At 52.0% G+C, this 12,955-nt stretch overlaps 5 protein-coding genes across 5 annotated transcripts; 4 read left to right on the top strand and 1 right to left on the bottom strand.

The window, feature by feature from the left end:
- Nucleotides 1-312: 312 nt before the first annotated feature.
- On the top strand, nt 313-2,290 carry J7T55_004350 (sugar transporter; the record flags this gene model as incomplete). The annotated part of the gene is made up of 6 exons (XM_053131993.1): nt 313-350; nt 415-716; nt 779-1,414; nt 1,522-1,706; nt 1,766-1,904; nt 2,010-2,290. 6 exons carry the CDS (start codon nt 313-315, stop codon nt 2,288-2,290), a joined length of 1,581 nt encoding a protein of 526 aa, XP_052989963.1.
- Nucleotides 2,291-3,132: 842 nt separating this feature from the next.
- On the top strand, nt 3,133-3,942 carry J7T55_004349 (uncharacterized protein; the record flags this gene model as incomplete). Its single annotated transcript, XM_053131992.1, has 1 exon — nt 3,133-3,942. One exon carries the CDS (start codon nt 3,133-3,135, stop codon nt 3,940-3,942), a length of 810 nt encoding a protein of 269 aa, XP_052989962.1.
- A 2,173-nt stretch (nt 3,943-6,115) lies between these two features.
- J7T55_004348 (pectin lyase) lies at nt 6,116-7,525 on the top strand (the record flags this gene model as incomplete). Its single annotated transcript, XM_053131991.1, has 3 exons — nt 6,116-6,667; nt 6,727-7,032; nt 7,091-7,525. 3 exons carry the CDS (start codon nt 6,116-6,118, stop codon nt 7,523-7,525), a joined length of 1,293 nt encoding a protein of 430 aa, XP_052989961.1.
- Nucleotides 7,526-9,567: 2,042 nt separating this feature from the next.
- On the top strand, nt 9,568-10,239 carry J7T55_004347 (uncharacterized protein; the record flags this gene model as incomplete). Its single annotated transcript, XM_053131990.1, has 1 exon — nt 9,568-10,239. One exon carries the CDS (start codon nt 9,568-9,570, stop codon nt 10,237-10,239), a length of 672 nt encoding a protein of 223 aa, XP_052989960.1.
- A 289-nt stretch (nt 10,240-10,528) lies between these two features.
- Nucleotides 10,529-12,297, bottom strand: J7T55_004346 (uncharacterized protein; the record flags this gene model as incomplete). Its single annotated transcript, XM_053131989.1, has 5 exons — nt 10,529-11,019; nt 11,094-11,265; nt 11,341-11,431; nt 11,559-12,136; nt 12,220-12,297. The coding sequence occupies 5 exons, from the start codon at nt 12,295-12,297 to the stop codon at nt 10,529-10,531; spliced, it is 1,410 nt and encodes a 469-aa protein (XP_052989959.1).
- Between the last annotated feature and the right edge of the window lie 658 nt (nt 12,298-12,955).

The raw sequence follows: 12,955 nt of genomic DNA, 5'->3' as shown, positions 1-12,955 counted from the left end.
CGTTGTTCTGTCACCAACTATAAACTTTGCCTATGGCAGCCGTCCAAACATTGGGTCGGTTCGGTGTTGGTGTGGATGGCCTTTGGGAGGAAAATCCTTGGCCATCCACATTGACAGACACGGCCGCCCCTGGAGCCGCTGGACGAGCATCGAACCGAGCATAGCGTTGCTGTTGTAACCTTGCTGTGCAACATGACATTGCAACCGACAATAAATACTTCCAACATCCCCCTCGTCTAGACCATTGCAGCCCTCGACTTGCCCTCCAAGCGATCTGCCTCGTTGGCCTGACTCTCTTGGACCACAGTAGCCATGTATCGAATCTGGAATATCTACGTCCTCGCCGGCTTGTAGGTCCCCCCCAGCCGTCCATCCACTGCTGTTGCTTGCAGTATTTGCTGACCACATGTCTAGCGGCACCATCGGCGGGGCACTCTTTGGTTTTGACGTCTCTTCCATGAGCGCATGGATCGGCAGTAAACAGTATCTCGAGTTCTTTGGACATCCGAACTCAGATACCCAGGGCGGCATCACCGCGTCTATGTCGGCTGGTAGCTTCATCGGCTCCCTCCTCGCCGGGTGGCTGTGTGATCTTATGGGCCGACGAGGTATCCTCCAAGTTGCTAGTGTCATCTGGGTCATTGGGGCCGCCGTCCAGTGCAGTGCCCAGAACATCGCTCATCTCATTGTCGGGAGAATTATCAGTGGTCTTGCCAGTAAGCCCCTCTCGGTCCCAGATTACTCTGCCTGTGCCCACCTAACTGACCACTTCTGCCAGTTGGCATCACCTCGTCCCAAGTCTGTGTCTATCTCGCCGAGCTCGCCCCTGCCAACATCCGAGGCCGTATCGTCGGTGTTCAACAATGGGCCATCGACTGGGGTATCCTTATCATGTACCTGATCTCCTACGGATGCTCCGTCTCCGTCTCGGGCCCTGCAGCCTTCCGCATCGCATGGGGTGTACAAGGCATACCTGGCGTCATTCTCGGAGTCTCCCTGTTCTTCTTCCCAGAATCTCCTCGTTGGCTCGCTAGCAAGGATCGCTGGGACGAGTGTATCGATGTTCTCGCCGGCCTGCACGCTGGCGGTGACAGGGAGTCTGCTGTTGTGCTGGCCGAACTTGACGAGGTCAGGGAGGCCGCAAATCTGGCTGCCGAGTCCAAAGATCTTGGTTATATGGGACTCTTGGCACCAAACATGTGGTTCCGCACCTTGACTGGTGTCAGTGCACAAGTCTGGCAACAACTTCTCGGAGGAAATGTGATGCTTTACTACATTGTCTACATCTTCCAGATGGCTGGACAGGGCGGAAATTCTGGACTTACAAGTGCCATCATCCAATACGTCATCTTCTTGGTGACTACCGGTGGTGTGCTCCCAGTTATAGATCGTGTTGGTCGGCGAACACTTCTGAGTGAGTACTATCCTTGCCGCCTCAGACCTAGGTTCCTGATGAGAGGGTTCTACTCTGCGGCTTGCTGCACAATCCATTTGTAACGCTTGCTGACTCTGCCAACATAGTCTATGGTGCCATTATCGCCTGCTTGCTGCACTTCATCGTCGGTGCCTTGATGGCTTCGTACGGACATGCCGTGGACTCGATCGATGGCAACGAGATTCTGAAGTGGGAAATCACCAGCACTGCCGCAGCCAAGGGAGTTATCGCCTGTTGCTACATATTTGTCGGAGTTTACGGCATCACATGGGTAAGCACCTCCTCAACTATCGTGCTCTACATGGATGTCCCTGCTGACCACAACACCAGGCGCCCGTCGCATGGATCTACGCATCAGAAGTCTTCCCTTTGAGATACAGAGCCAAGGGTGTGGGCGTGTCTGCTGCGGGAAATTGGATTTTCAACTTGGCCCTCGCATTCTTTGTTCCACCAGCCTTCACCAATATTCGTAAGTGCATAGATGACCCAAGGCACAAGTCTATTGTCCATCCTTATAATTCCTCGCCGCAAGCCACCACTATAACTTCAGTTGTCAGCTGCTAACACATTCTAGAATGGAAAACCTACATGATTTTCGGCACTTTCTGCGCCGTCATGACTGTTCATGTCTTTTTCTTCTACCCGGAGACCGCTGGAAAGTCACTCGAAGAGATTGACGACGTCTTTGAGAGTAAGACGCCCGCGTGGCGGACGGGCCAGCTTGGCACTTTCCAGGACCGTCTGCAGGAGGTCGAGCGTAAACAGGGCGATGTGGAAACGACTCATGAGGAGGCGCCTTCTGCTCAGATGGCTGCGAAGGGGCAGGGGCCCACTGCACCTGACGAGAAGGTCTGAGATATAGACTGTCTTGTTTGTCAGCCGTGACTTGGGATCTGCGCCTCCCTCTACCTGTTCAACCCAAGTTGGGATACCCCTACGGATAGTGCGGCCCATGGTAAATTGTTAGGGTAGGGTACACTAGCTATGACTTTGAATGAATGCGTATGTAATGACCAATGATTTCCAAAGTGCCAGTGTAAGCTTCGAACGAGCTCGCTCGATCCTAGATTGTTCACAAGTGTGATGAGATGCCTGGCCTTCGGGGGCGCAGTCACATCCCTTGCGGATGTCTTTTCATTGTAGCTTTTCTATGATATTGTTGAATTCCCTGCGATTTGCACCTCCCCCCCTCCCCCTTCTCCTGAGTATACAGCACGCAATAGAACGCGTTCATCGTCTTCAATGTCAAGGTGTGACCCAAATAGCTGAAAACCTACTATTGAGGTCCAATTGCCTACTTATATATACTGTGATTAGCTTTCTTATCAAGCCTCAAAAATAAGCATCTAATTGACCAGATTACGCATAAGTTTCTAAAATTGCATTATTGTAAACATTCATTTGGATCGATAAAAAGTTGAAGACGCAGGTTAGGCCTGGATTTTGCTGTGTTCTCTGGGAATTCGAGGGGTGCAGGGATTCCCAGAGAAGCAGGCGGTCTGCGTTGGTCCAATCGCGCCGACAAGCCTGAACCGGCTTCCGCAGCGACACGTTCAACCCCAGATTTCGCATCTCAGTCTCATTCAACAGATGGACCCTTCCCTTCGCAATCCCAAGGCACCATGACCAACAACTAGCAGACACCTTATCTAAGCCGCTCATACCATAAGTGCGCCAGCACAGCTAATCTACTGGAGATGCATCTCGCCATACGCACCGCGTCAAGGGTGCGCGGCGCCTGTAATTGCCGGGTTTTCACGGCAGCACCATCGACCGGTGTACGCCACGCCTCGAATGTCTCCAGGGAAGAATTCACCAAGGAGGTCATTGGCACAGTAATTGGCCCAAAGAAAGAGAAGGCCGACACGAAGAAATCACTCCGCCGTCATCCCGACGCGCAAGCGGGATCTAAGGTCAAGGTCAGGAGAGTTCAAGCGCCACCCCACGTCCGCCCCGAGAAGAAGAAAAAGCGCAAGGTCCCCAACAGGAATTATGACTTGTTCATCAGGAAGCACTTCTCCCGCACCGAGATAGACGGGAAACCAGGGAGAGTCTCAGCGCAAATGTGGCCGGAGAGACCATTGGCTGTGTTTTCACGCCGGCGCGCTCTGAATCTTCTGAATCTTCCAGCTGCGACGACCGCCAAAGATATTATTCTGTCGCTTGAAAACGCTGCACACGAACACAAGATCTCACAAAGGTCAGATCGCGCGGCAGACATCAAGATTAAGCCCAGATCAGACAGCTCAGAGGCGGTTGACGCCACGGTCGATTTCCTGCACCCTGACGGCGCGCAGGCTTTCCACGACTTGGCCGTCAAGGGGCAGCTCAAAGTACGAGGTGTGGTGCCAGAAGTGTCATTGGACGATGCAAGAGATCCATCAGAGGTTCCACGCCCGTCCGGGGAAAGGGCCATCGGAGAAGTACCCGACCAAGACCGCGCGGAATTCTACTCGTCGCCGGAGCTTCGAAAGATTGCACGACGGACGACTCTAATCTACAATTGAAGCTTGAGATATCACATATCGGATATCGGTAACTCCACCAAATCTCGATGGTGGCGCAATAAACATCACGCCAGAGGGGGGAACAGGGCACGGGCTGATCGCGGAAAACGATGTGGGCCAAGGATGGAGCAGCCGAGTACATGGAGCCGCAGGTGATTAGCCTCAAGGTTTGACGCTGTGGGTTCCTGGAGCTTTGTCGAGTCAGGGCAACGACCGACGAAGTACAGGGGCAAGGGCATCCGAGCACTGACTGGCACGGCTTGGGAATGTCTGGCTCACAACTGAGAGTGTCACCAAACAACAAAATACTATGCGATATGTTTTGTGCAAGAAAACACGGAGGCTGCACAACTGGGCTCATGAGGTCGAAGGATGGCCAAGGTTTCCCGCAAGGCTCAATGAACTGCAACTTACAGAGACGTTCAGTCAGTAAGAAGCATGATCTGGGGGTCTCTAATTGCCCAAAGTGTATCATTGCATCACAAGTCACAAGAAATCAGGCAAATGGAAACATCACGATCTCCTTGTCGGGTCAACAATAGCTGGCAATCTCGAGGATTTTCCTGAGTTTCAGCCATTTCGACCTCTTGGAAACTAAGCCCCTGCAGTCTAAGGATAACGAGAATGCCAGGCTTGAATAAAGGCTCTGTTGACTTGGACAGAAACCAAACCATCCATTGTTTGTGACTCATCAGACAAAGAGCGACGGTATGGGCTGCTTTGAATTGCATCTCTATGGCGAGGTGTTGAAAAGCGCTTGGTGCAGTCACACGAATTGCGCAAGGCCATCGAACAAAGCACTTCGGTACGAACAAGGAACTCTGAGGCTGTCTGGAAGCTTGCCGCAGGCTGTTTCCCGTCACTTGTTCTGCTGAATCCCCCAAAGTGACTGATCATACCACGCGCGTGGACGTTGATAAAGCGATCTCCCATCATGAACCATACAATTTCAAAAGGAGGAAGTGGAGTTTTGGCCTCTTCGGATCACCGCATTTCTGGATACCACGTTGTCATGTTCTCAGAGACAGAGTCATGCCCGTACATCTTTACCTCCAAATGGATCAGCCACGAGGACAGCTGCGCCGCCGTCAATCACGATTGCATCACCTGCAAGTATTGCATGGCCAACATCAACTACTGGGGTGCAGTTGACGATTACATGAAGACGGAGTTGCCGACTACTAGTCGACATTCGAGCCCATACAAACTGAATCAACCTGGAGTAAATGAGAAGAAGACGAATACACAAATAGCACGTAAAAGTGGGCAGTCAAAGATTCCGGCTACAACAATCAAATCATTGGAGACACGTTCATGAAGCCAAAGAGACAAGGCGAATGGAGGATGAGTCGTTAAATGAGTTCAATCAATTTTTCATGACAATATGACCTCGACACACCTGAGCAGGTTGAATGTTGTCCCGTTGTCCTTCATCTACACTGTAAGCACTGCCCGCTGGTGAAGCTTCTCCACGTTCTAAAGTTTGCGCGGATCCTCTAGAGGGGCGTACTAACATGGCGATGAGCATGCTTTCCCTGCGCATCACTATGAGCTTGCGTACGAGCTTGATTAACTCTGACTCGATATGGGCACTAGAAACAAGTGCATAGGCATGTGGGGGCCAGAAGACAGAAGCGCCTTTGAATTTCCCAAGTCGGGATCGGCACTGGGTGTGGAAATTCAAACACGCATTGATTTTGCTTGGATCGAATGTAATTGACACAGGGGTGGATCCAGCGCCCGCGGTAACTCGAAACGGGGTGGAGTCGAAACATTGGAAACATTGGGAAATCCGCCGCCTTGGCGTCATCCGGATATTTCGCCTGCGGCACTCACTGAGTAGGGGGATCGGAGGCTGACTCCTGCTTCTGTCCACCGGGAAGGATGATCATCGAATCTGGCCCGGTGGTCTGGATGATGGGAAAATGTTTATCTATGTTCTTGGCCTCCCTTAAGATGCGGCTTTCTTGTCCTTCTCTCTCCAGCAACTTCTTCATTATCAGCCCAGCCTGAAAGTTTTCACTCCTTTTTGTCTTTTGGCATTTCTCACTCGCTTTTCCGTCTTTCTGCATTGAACCCTGGAATTACACGATACCGGTATCGTGTATTTGGTCCTGCACATCCCCCTTGTCGAAGACACACACGCTCATTTGCTTGCCAAGACCAAGACAAAATGCGTGTTGCACAATACTACGCCACGGCTCTGCTTGCCGCAGTGTCCGCTGTCTCGGCCCAGGCCGTCAAGGGAACCGCGTACGGTTTCGCCAGTGGTGTCACAGGAGGTGATGGCGGCGAGGTCTCAACGCCCACGTCCACCTCCGAGCTCGCCGACCTGCTGTCGGATGACACAGCCCGCGTGATCGACCTCACCCAGACCTTTGACTTCACCGGCACAACCAAGACCGCCTCCGGCTGCTCGCCATGGGGCACGGCAGCAGCCTGCCAGCAGGCTCTTGACGCGGCTTCCGACTGGTGCGGTCGTGAGCAACCGGATGCTCCTGCGGCTTCTAACCTGAAGTACGACACAGCTGCCCTGGATGCGCTGAAGGTCGGCAGCAACAAGTCCATCATCTCCTCCAACGGAAAGGGTGTTCTGAAGGGCAAGGGTCTCAGCCTCACCTCCAAGGCCAAGAACATCATTATCCAGGGTATCACCATCACTGACCTGAACCCCGGCCTGGTCTGGGGAGGTGATGCTCTCGAGCTCGATGGCAACGACGGTGTTGTAAGTGGACCAAGATGCAGAAAACGTTCAGATTAACACTTGCTGACTCTCATTTGTAGTGGATTGACCACTGCAAGTTCTCCCTGGTTGGACGTATGTTCATCGTCGCCCACTACAACCCATCCCGTCTCACCATCTCCAACACTGAGTTCGACGGTGAGACCACCACGTCCGCTACTTGCAACGGCAACCACTACTGGACGATGATGTTCTACGGAGATGGTGACCAGGTCACCCTTGACCGCAACTACATCCACGACTGCTCTGGCCGTGCCCCCAAGCTCGGTGAGGACGGCAAGACCTGCTACGTCCAGGCTGTCAACAACCTGTTCTCCAACATGGAGGGTCACGCCTTTGAGGCCTATGTAAGTGTCCAATTCCGTGTAGATCCCTTCCAAGTTCTATAGCTGACTCCAAAACCAGGGCTCCGCCACTGCTCTCATCGAAGGAAACGCTTTCGAGTCCGTCTCTCAGCCCTTCGACACGAACGCCCAGGTCGACACCTGCTACACCGTCGCCGACGCCAGCGCCGCCAGCGCCTGCTCCAGCTCCCTGGGCCGCGCCTGTCTCCAGAACACCCTCACCAGCTCCGGCGACTGGCCCTCTCTGGGCTCCACCTCGGCCCTGTCCGCCCTCGCCAAGTACAAGGACTCCCTCATCACCCCCATCGCTGTCTCCGAGGCCCAGGCCTACGTCCTCGCCAACGCCGGCCCTGAGAACCTGGCTTCCTACAGCGGCTCCGACTCCGGCAGCTCTTCCACCGGCGGCAGCGCCACCGGCGCTGCTACCTCTGGTGCTGCCCAGCCCACCGCTTCCGCCAGCGGCAAGTCCAAGGCTTACCGCTACTACAAGATGTAAAGTGGCGTCTTCGGCAGGCTTCTCTCATAAAGGGAACACGACAATTTTGGCTGTAGATATTACCGCCCCCCTCTATGTATATATTCTCCGGCTTACCTCTCTCTTGAGGTTCCGGCTTCAGTCTCAAAGAGACGTAGAATTTTAACTTCATTCAAAGACCATTATTAAGCTTGCTGTTACCAGCCTCAGTCGTGTGAATGTGATGTATCCCTGAATCGTGAAAACGTTTACCCTCACCCTGGAATTGGATACAAAACTGCAGAGACTTGCATGGAAGAAAAATCAGACTTTTTGCCCCGTAGAGTGAATTCCGTAGTGAAGTCTGGTGTATATGAAGGAGTGTTTGAACTTCCCGTCGTTGGACTAGTGTTTCTTCGTTTCGACTCCGGCAAAGCTTAAAAACCCATGTCCTGCATGATGATGCGCGCGGTCGAGTCATACGGATTCGCGTTCAGTTCGGACGATCTACAACCGTGCCCCGACCGCTCCACCGATGTCCAGATCGACTCCCGTGCTCGCTTGTCTATGCAAAAGATCTTTTGGCGAGATGAATACGGCGACTTCCCAAAGAGGCGGGATTTGGCGCCGGAATATTCACAGCATGCGAAAGTGGGCGAGCAGGGGCCTCAATGCACGCATGTGGCTAGGCCACGCGCCAGGCCGGACTGGGTCTTTTATACGTGTATCAGCGTGGTGCGAAGTAAACAAGTGGATCAGAAGTCTAACTCTATCTTATCATCAGAACTTTTGACCGTAGAGGGCAGACTCGACCGAAAGCTTAATACCGATGAGTTTGAGTTCCAAAGGCCATCCTGTACAGCTAGGAGATTGAGTAAGTGCGTTGTTTGCACAAGCTAGGGGGAGCATAAGCATGGACCATTTGACAATATGCTTAATTGATTGGCATTTGTAAGGCCGGATAGACTTCTGTGTAATATATAATACAACGTTGTTATTACCGCTGAGCCGGGCGAGTCGGCTCCGGCTCGTGTAGACATTGTGCTTATGGACCCACCCGCTCACTGCATTAAGACCTTCGATGTCACCCAAATGTTACCTATTATCGGCATTGGTGAATTGGTATATAAAGTGTGAATTCGCCAGGGTTAGTGTGAGGTGGTACGGCCAAGTCTGGGTGAGAATGTGCTTGAAAGGCCGTATCTGAGGGCTCTGTCTTAAGAGGCCAAGCTGATGAGAAGGGGGCAGTGCAGATGGTGATTTTAACCACTCATTTTGACTGGTCTACACCAGTCCCAGTGCGTGCCGCCGTCTCCGCGCCTAGCCTTGATCTCTCTGTTGACCGTCGCCATCTGGTATCGGATCTGCAAAGATCAATAGTGCTGTCCTGCGTACCTGAGAATAGCATCAGTTGACAACAAATGTCATCCCACTTTTTCCCGCCCAGGGAAAAAGAGCAGGCGCTGGCAGAGCTGGCAGGGGCTTTTGAAACGAGACATTGACGGAGCAGGGGTGGTTCAGCGCTAAAGTGGGCCTTGCATTGTCGCGAGATTGTTTCTTGGCCAATTATTCCGAGGCCCTCTTTGTCGAACCGTGCTGTCTGGCCCCGACGTCAAACTTCACCCTGCATACAATGGACTGGCGCGTTTAGCCAGACATGAAATGACTGGCGACCACGATTCGGCCTTCAGACGCGGCTCGCACATCGCCAAGTTGACGTGTGGCCGCTTTGTGCGCCACTCGATTTCAGCGCGGCAACAATACGACATCCTCACAAAGCATTGTTTATTCTCGTCAGTTTGCCCCTATGCAAGATATTTAGAAGTTTGAGCAACACTCTTTGCGCCAGACTTCAAATTTCTGTCCATTTATTGTCATTTGGCATCTTCACAAGCAGCTCGTTTCCTTATTGTTCTTCTCTCGACTACATATTCTTGTACGTCGCTAAGCGCATTCACCCTACAACCCTCGGTCGACTGTCTCGAAAAGGGCCCACATCTCTCATCCCTTCATCTATTCAATTAGCGTCACATCATACCAGCTGCGGGCCAGCAAATCAAGTTAACACTATACGAATAATAATCATGGCCATTGCCAAACTCCTCCCCGTTCTCCTAAAGAACAAGAACACCATCCTCGAGGATGGGCTGGACCCCCGAGCACACGCTCAACGAGGCGCCAACACCGGCATCTCTTACGGAAAGAAAGCCGCGACAGCCCCACTCAAGGCATGGGAGAACATCCCCCGTCTCGTCGTCAGAGGCTTGCAATTCGTGCTGGGTCTGGTCATCGTGGGACTCTACGGCCACCGCGTCGACAAACAGCACCAGGAGGGCGGCCTGCACTCCCCCGAATGGATTTACGGTCTGATCGTCGGGGCGCTCTCGTGCGTGACGGCCGTTGCGTTTGCCGCCGCAGCGCCATTCGGCACGGTGTCGAACAAGTTCAAGACCGCCCGGCTCTTCTCCTGGGACTTGACGCTGTTCCTCCTGTGGATCATCGTGTTTGGAATCTTCGGCGGGATCTTCCTCCACCGGGACAACGATGACTCGTACAAGGGCAGCAGCACCGCTGTCGAGAAGGGGGCTGTTTGGCTGGACCTTGTCAACGCCATTTTCTGGCTGATCTCTGGGGTCTACGGATTCATCAAGACCTTCCTGGGTGGAAAGGTTGATACCCTCGGAGAAAAGGTCACTGGAAAGGTGTTCGGACAGAAGGAACCTCGGCCAAACAAGGAGATGTACGAGACGGTCTAGCACGTGCCGCCGCTCACGTCTTCGCTAGAATGATCTGTAATAGTATATCGGGCAATCTGCTCATCAAATGTAATAATATCATATTCTTCTATTTACAAGATTACCAAGTATCCTTCATGAGACATGAGATTCAGAGCACTGTCTTGGATGAAATGGTGGAGTCGCGTCCTTGAAGACTCATTATATCAACATTACTAGTGATCGACTTCAAAGATCCGGTGAGAAGTATTGTTACCAGCATGAATCCACTTTGTTAACGCTGAATTGGTGAAATCTATTGGAAGGATGTCTAAACTATCTGTATGGTCATAACAAAAAGCACTACAGAAAGGGTGGCCCCCAGACTGTATATTGAAGTAGTCGAAGAGGCCAAACTATCAACAGTCCGCACGACGTTTTCAGTTCCGACCCAAGCGTTGAAATTTTGCATCCCTGTTTCGCCGCAGCCTCCTATACTCATCCCCTGAATTTGGGCTATGATGCCATCGTCCCGAGATAATGAAACTACCACATCCGAGGATTCGTCCGGGTCTGGGAGGACCGGGACAGTATAGGAGCCATGGTAGACCCCAGGACCGCTAGCGGGCGACCGAGTTGCATCCCAAGTGGCTTGCACGAGATTGTCGCCAACCTTGACGGTGATATTGGCAGGCGATGCCAGAACAGCGTCATAGTAGATTTTGATACTCCCTAGCAAGTCGACAGAGTATTCCGTTTGACTATGAGTGACAGTGTTCAGGGTGGTATTTGCTGCGCTGCAGTTCGAGCCTCGTTCTGGAGCTGCAAAAGAGCCATGCAAGTTAACCTCTGTTCATAGCTCTGAAGAGTCTGGGAACAAATTCAGCAGTACTTACTGTAGTACGCTGTGAGACTCTCTTGTGTCACATCACTTGTTCCATTCTTGTACATCGAGATGAACGCAGGGAGGACATTGCGCCAACCCTCGTGGGGCATGGTGGAGACATAGTCATAGAGGGCCCCCGTTGTCATAGCAGGAGAACTGTGCAGAGGTCCGATGTAGTGGGACTGTGTATGAAGTCAGTGAACCGGCTCTATATTTGGAATTGAGAAGGATTCAATCTCCGCTCATGCAGAACATACCTCGCCAAAGTCATTCCAACTGATGATCTGAACATAGGCGGGGCCAACGTTTATAACTTGGGCCCAACGATCCACCCAAAGATTGTCTGAGCTAATTGAGGAGGAGAGTTAGTGAGCGTCAAAGAGCGTCAAATAGAGAGCGCAGAAATGTTTGTGAGCACGGGTGAGACCTGAATGGAAGATGAAGTGCATGGACCATCCAGGCAATTGACACTTACTTCCATACCCAATTCTTGCTGTATCCTGGCAGGTTGGTGTAAAACCAGGGAGAGACTGCCATCATGTATTTTGATTTGTCAATCACTGACAAGTACGTCTCGTCCATACTGCCATCCATTAGCCTGACACCATTCGGCCACGCATCCCAGCTGAAGAGCCCATCAGCAACGTTGTCGGCGGCATCCCAGGCATCTTGTGCGCCCAGAGAGGACCAGTCTGGGATTAGGAAGCAATTTGTTTCTGATTTGATGTCCACCCAATCCGTAGCGTTGGAACCGCCCTCGAAGGTAGACACCAAAGGCTGCGAGTTCTCGGTAAAGTAAGCGCCATTGGATTGGTATTCTCTCATCAGCGCAAGGACGTCTTCCTTTGGCCAAGGCCCATTGCCATCGTAGTCGAACGAAAAGAACAGCCTGAAGCCAGCGGTGTTGGCGATCTGGAAGGCTAGCGGAATTTGTCTTTCATTCGCAGTTCCATTGTACGCAATGTTCAGGGCAAAGGCATCTATCAACGCTTCTTGGGCCAAAGAGATTTCTTTCTCCCAATCTGACGAATCGAAAAGTGCAGTATTGTCAACCTGTGTCTTCCATTCAGTACTGTTTGACTCAAAGCTTGGCCTGCAGAACTGTGTGCTGTGCAAGGAGACAAGATGGAACCTACCAGAAAATGTGCAAACACAGCCTTTGAGAGAACATGAAATGGGCACAGAAGTCCCACCAGTATAGTGGAACACCTCATTCTGACTGGCGATAGGGCAAATCTTGAAGGAAAAGGGTATCATCAAAAAGGAAAACCGAACTTCGCGAGCACCAAGGAAAAAGACCAGTTAGGTAGCATTGGACTAAAGACATATCTTAATTATATTGGATTTCTCACGAGGCGCTTCGCCTTGCTGACTGCCTGCACGCGTGCTGCATGTGTGGTATGCCACTATTTTCGAGCTTGCCCGTATTGCGACAACACGGCCCACCAAATTGGATGTGTTGGCCGAGGGTGCATGCTCCGGCCCTTCTAGCCGAGTGTAGTTGCACCAATTTTCTCCGGGAGACTGTCCCGTTTGAAGCGCTCGCTTAGATACGTAGGATCAATTTGCATGAACTGCTAGAAACAACGTAAGACCTGCCTGGCTACCAGCAGCTTGGATGTGTTTCGTGAGCAGTTCATTGGCGATTACGAGCACGTGGTGGACCACGAGAGCCTATGTTGAGAGTTAGAGCTCTCAGTTCCACCTGGATACGGGAATGTATGGGCCATGCTGCCTAAAATCAGTTGACTGTTCAATTAGCGCCCGAGTTTCATGCAGGACGACCAGCCCCCAATGATTCTTCGTGATGATGCTATCGTTAGCTTTGATAAGAGCCTTGAGGCTATCCACCCACCCTTGACCCAAAGCAGC

This window comes from Diaporthe amygdali, assembly GCF_026229845.1.
Source record: "Diaporthe amygdali strain CAA958 chromosome Unknown NODE_29_length_634662_cov_65_424859, whole genome shotgun sequence".
NCBI lineage: Eukaryota > Fungi > Ascomycota > Sordariomycetes > Diaporthales > Diaporthaceae > Diaporthe > Diaporthe amygdali.
Note: the sequence above shows the minus strand (reverse complement) of the source record. Positions and strands in the feature narration are given on the sequence as shown.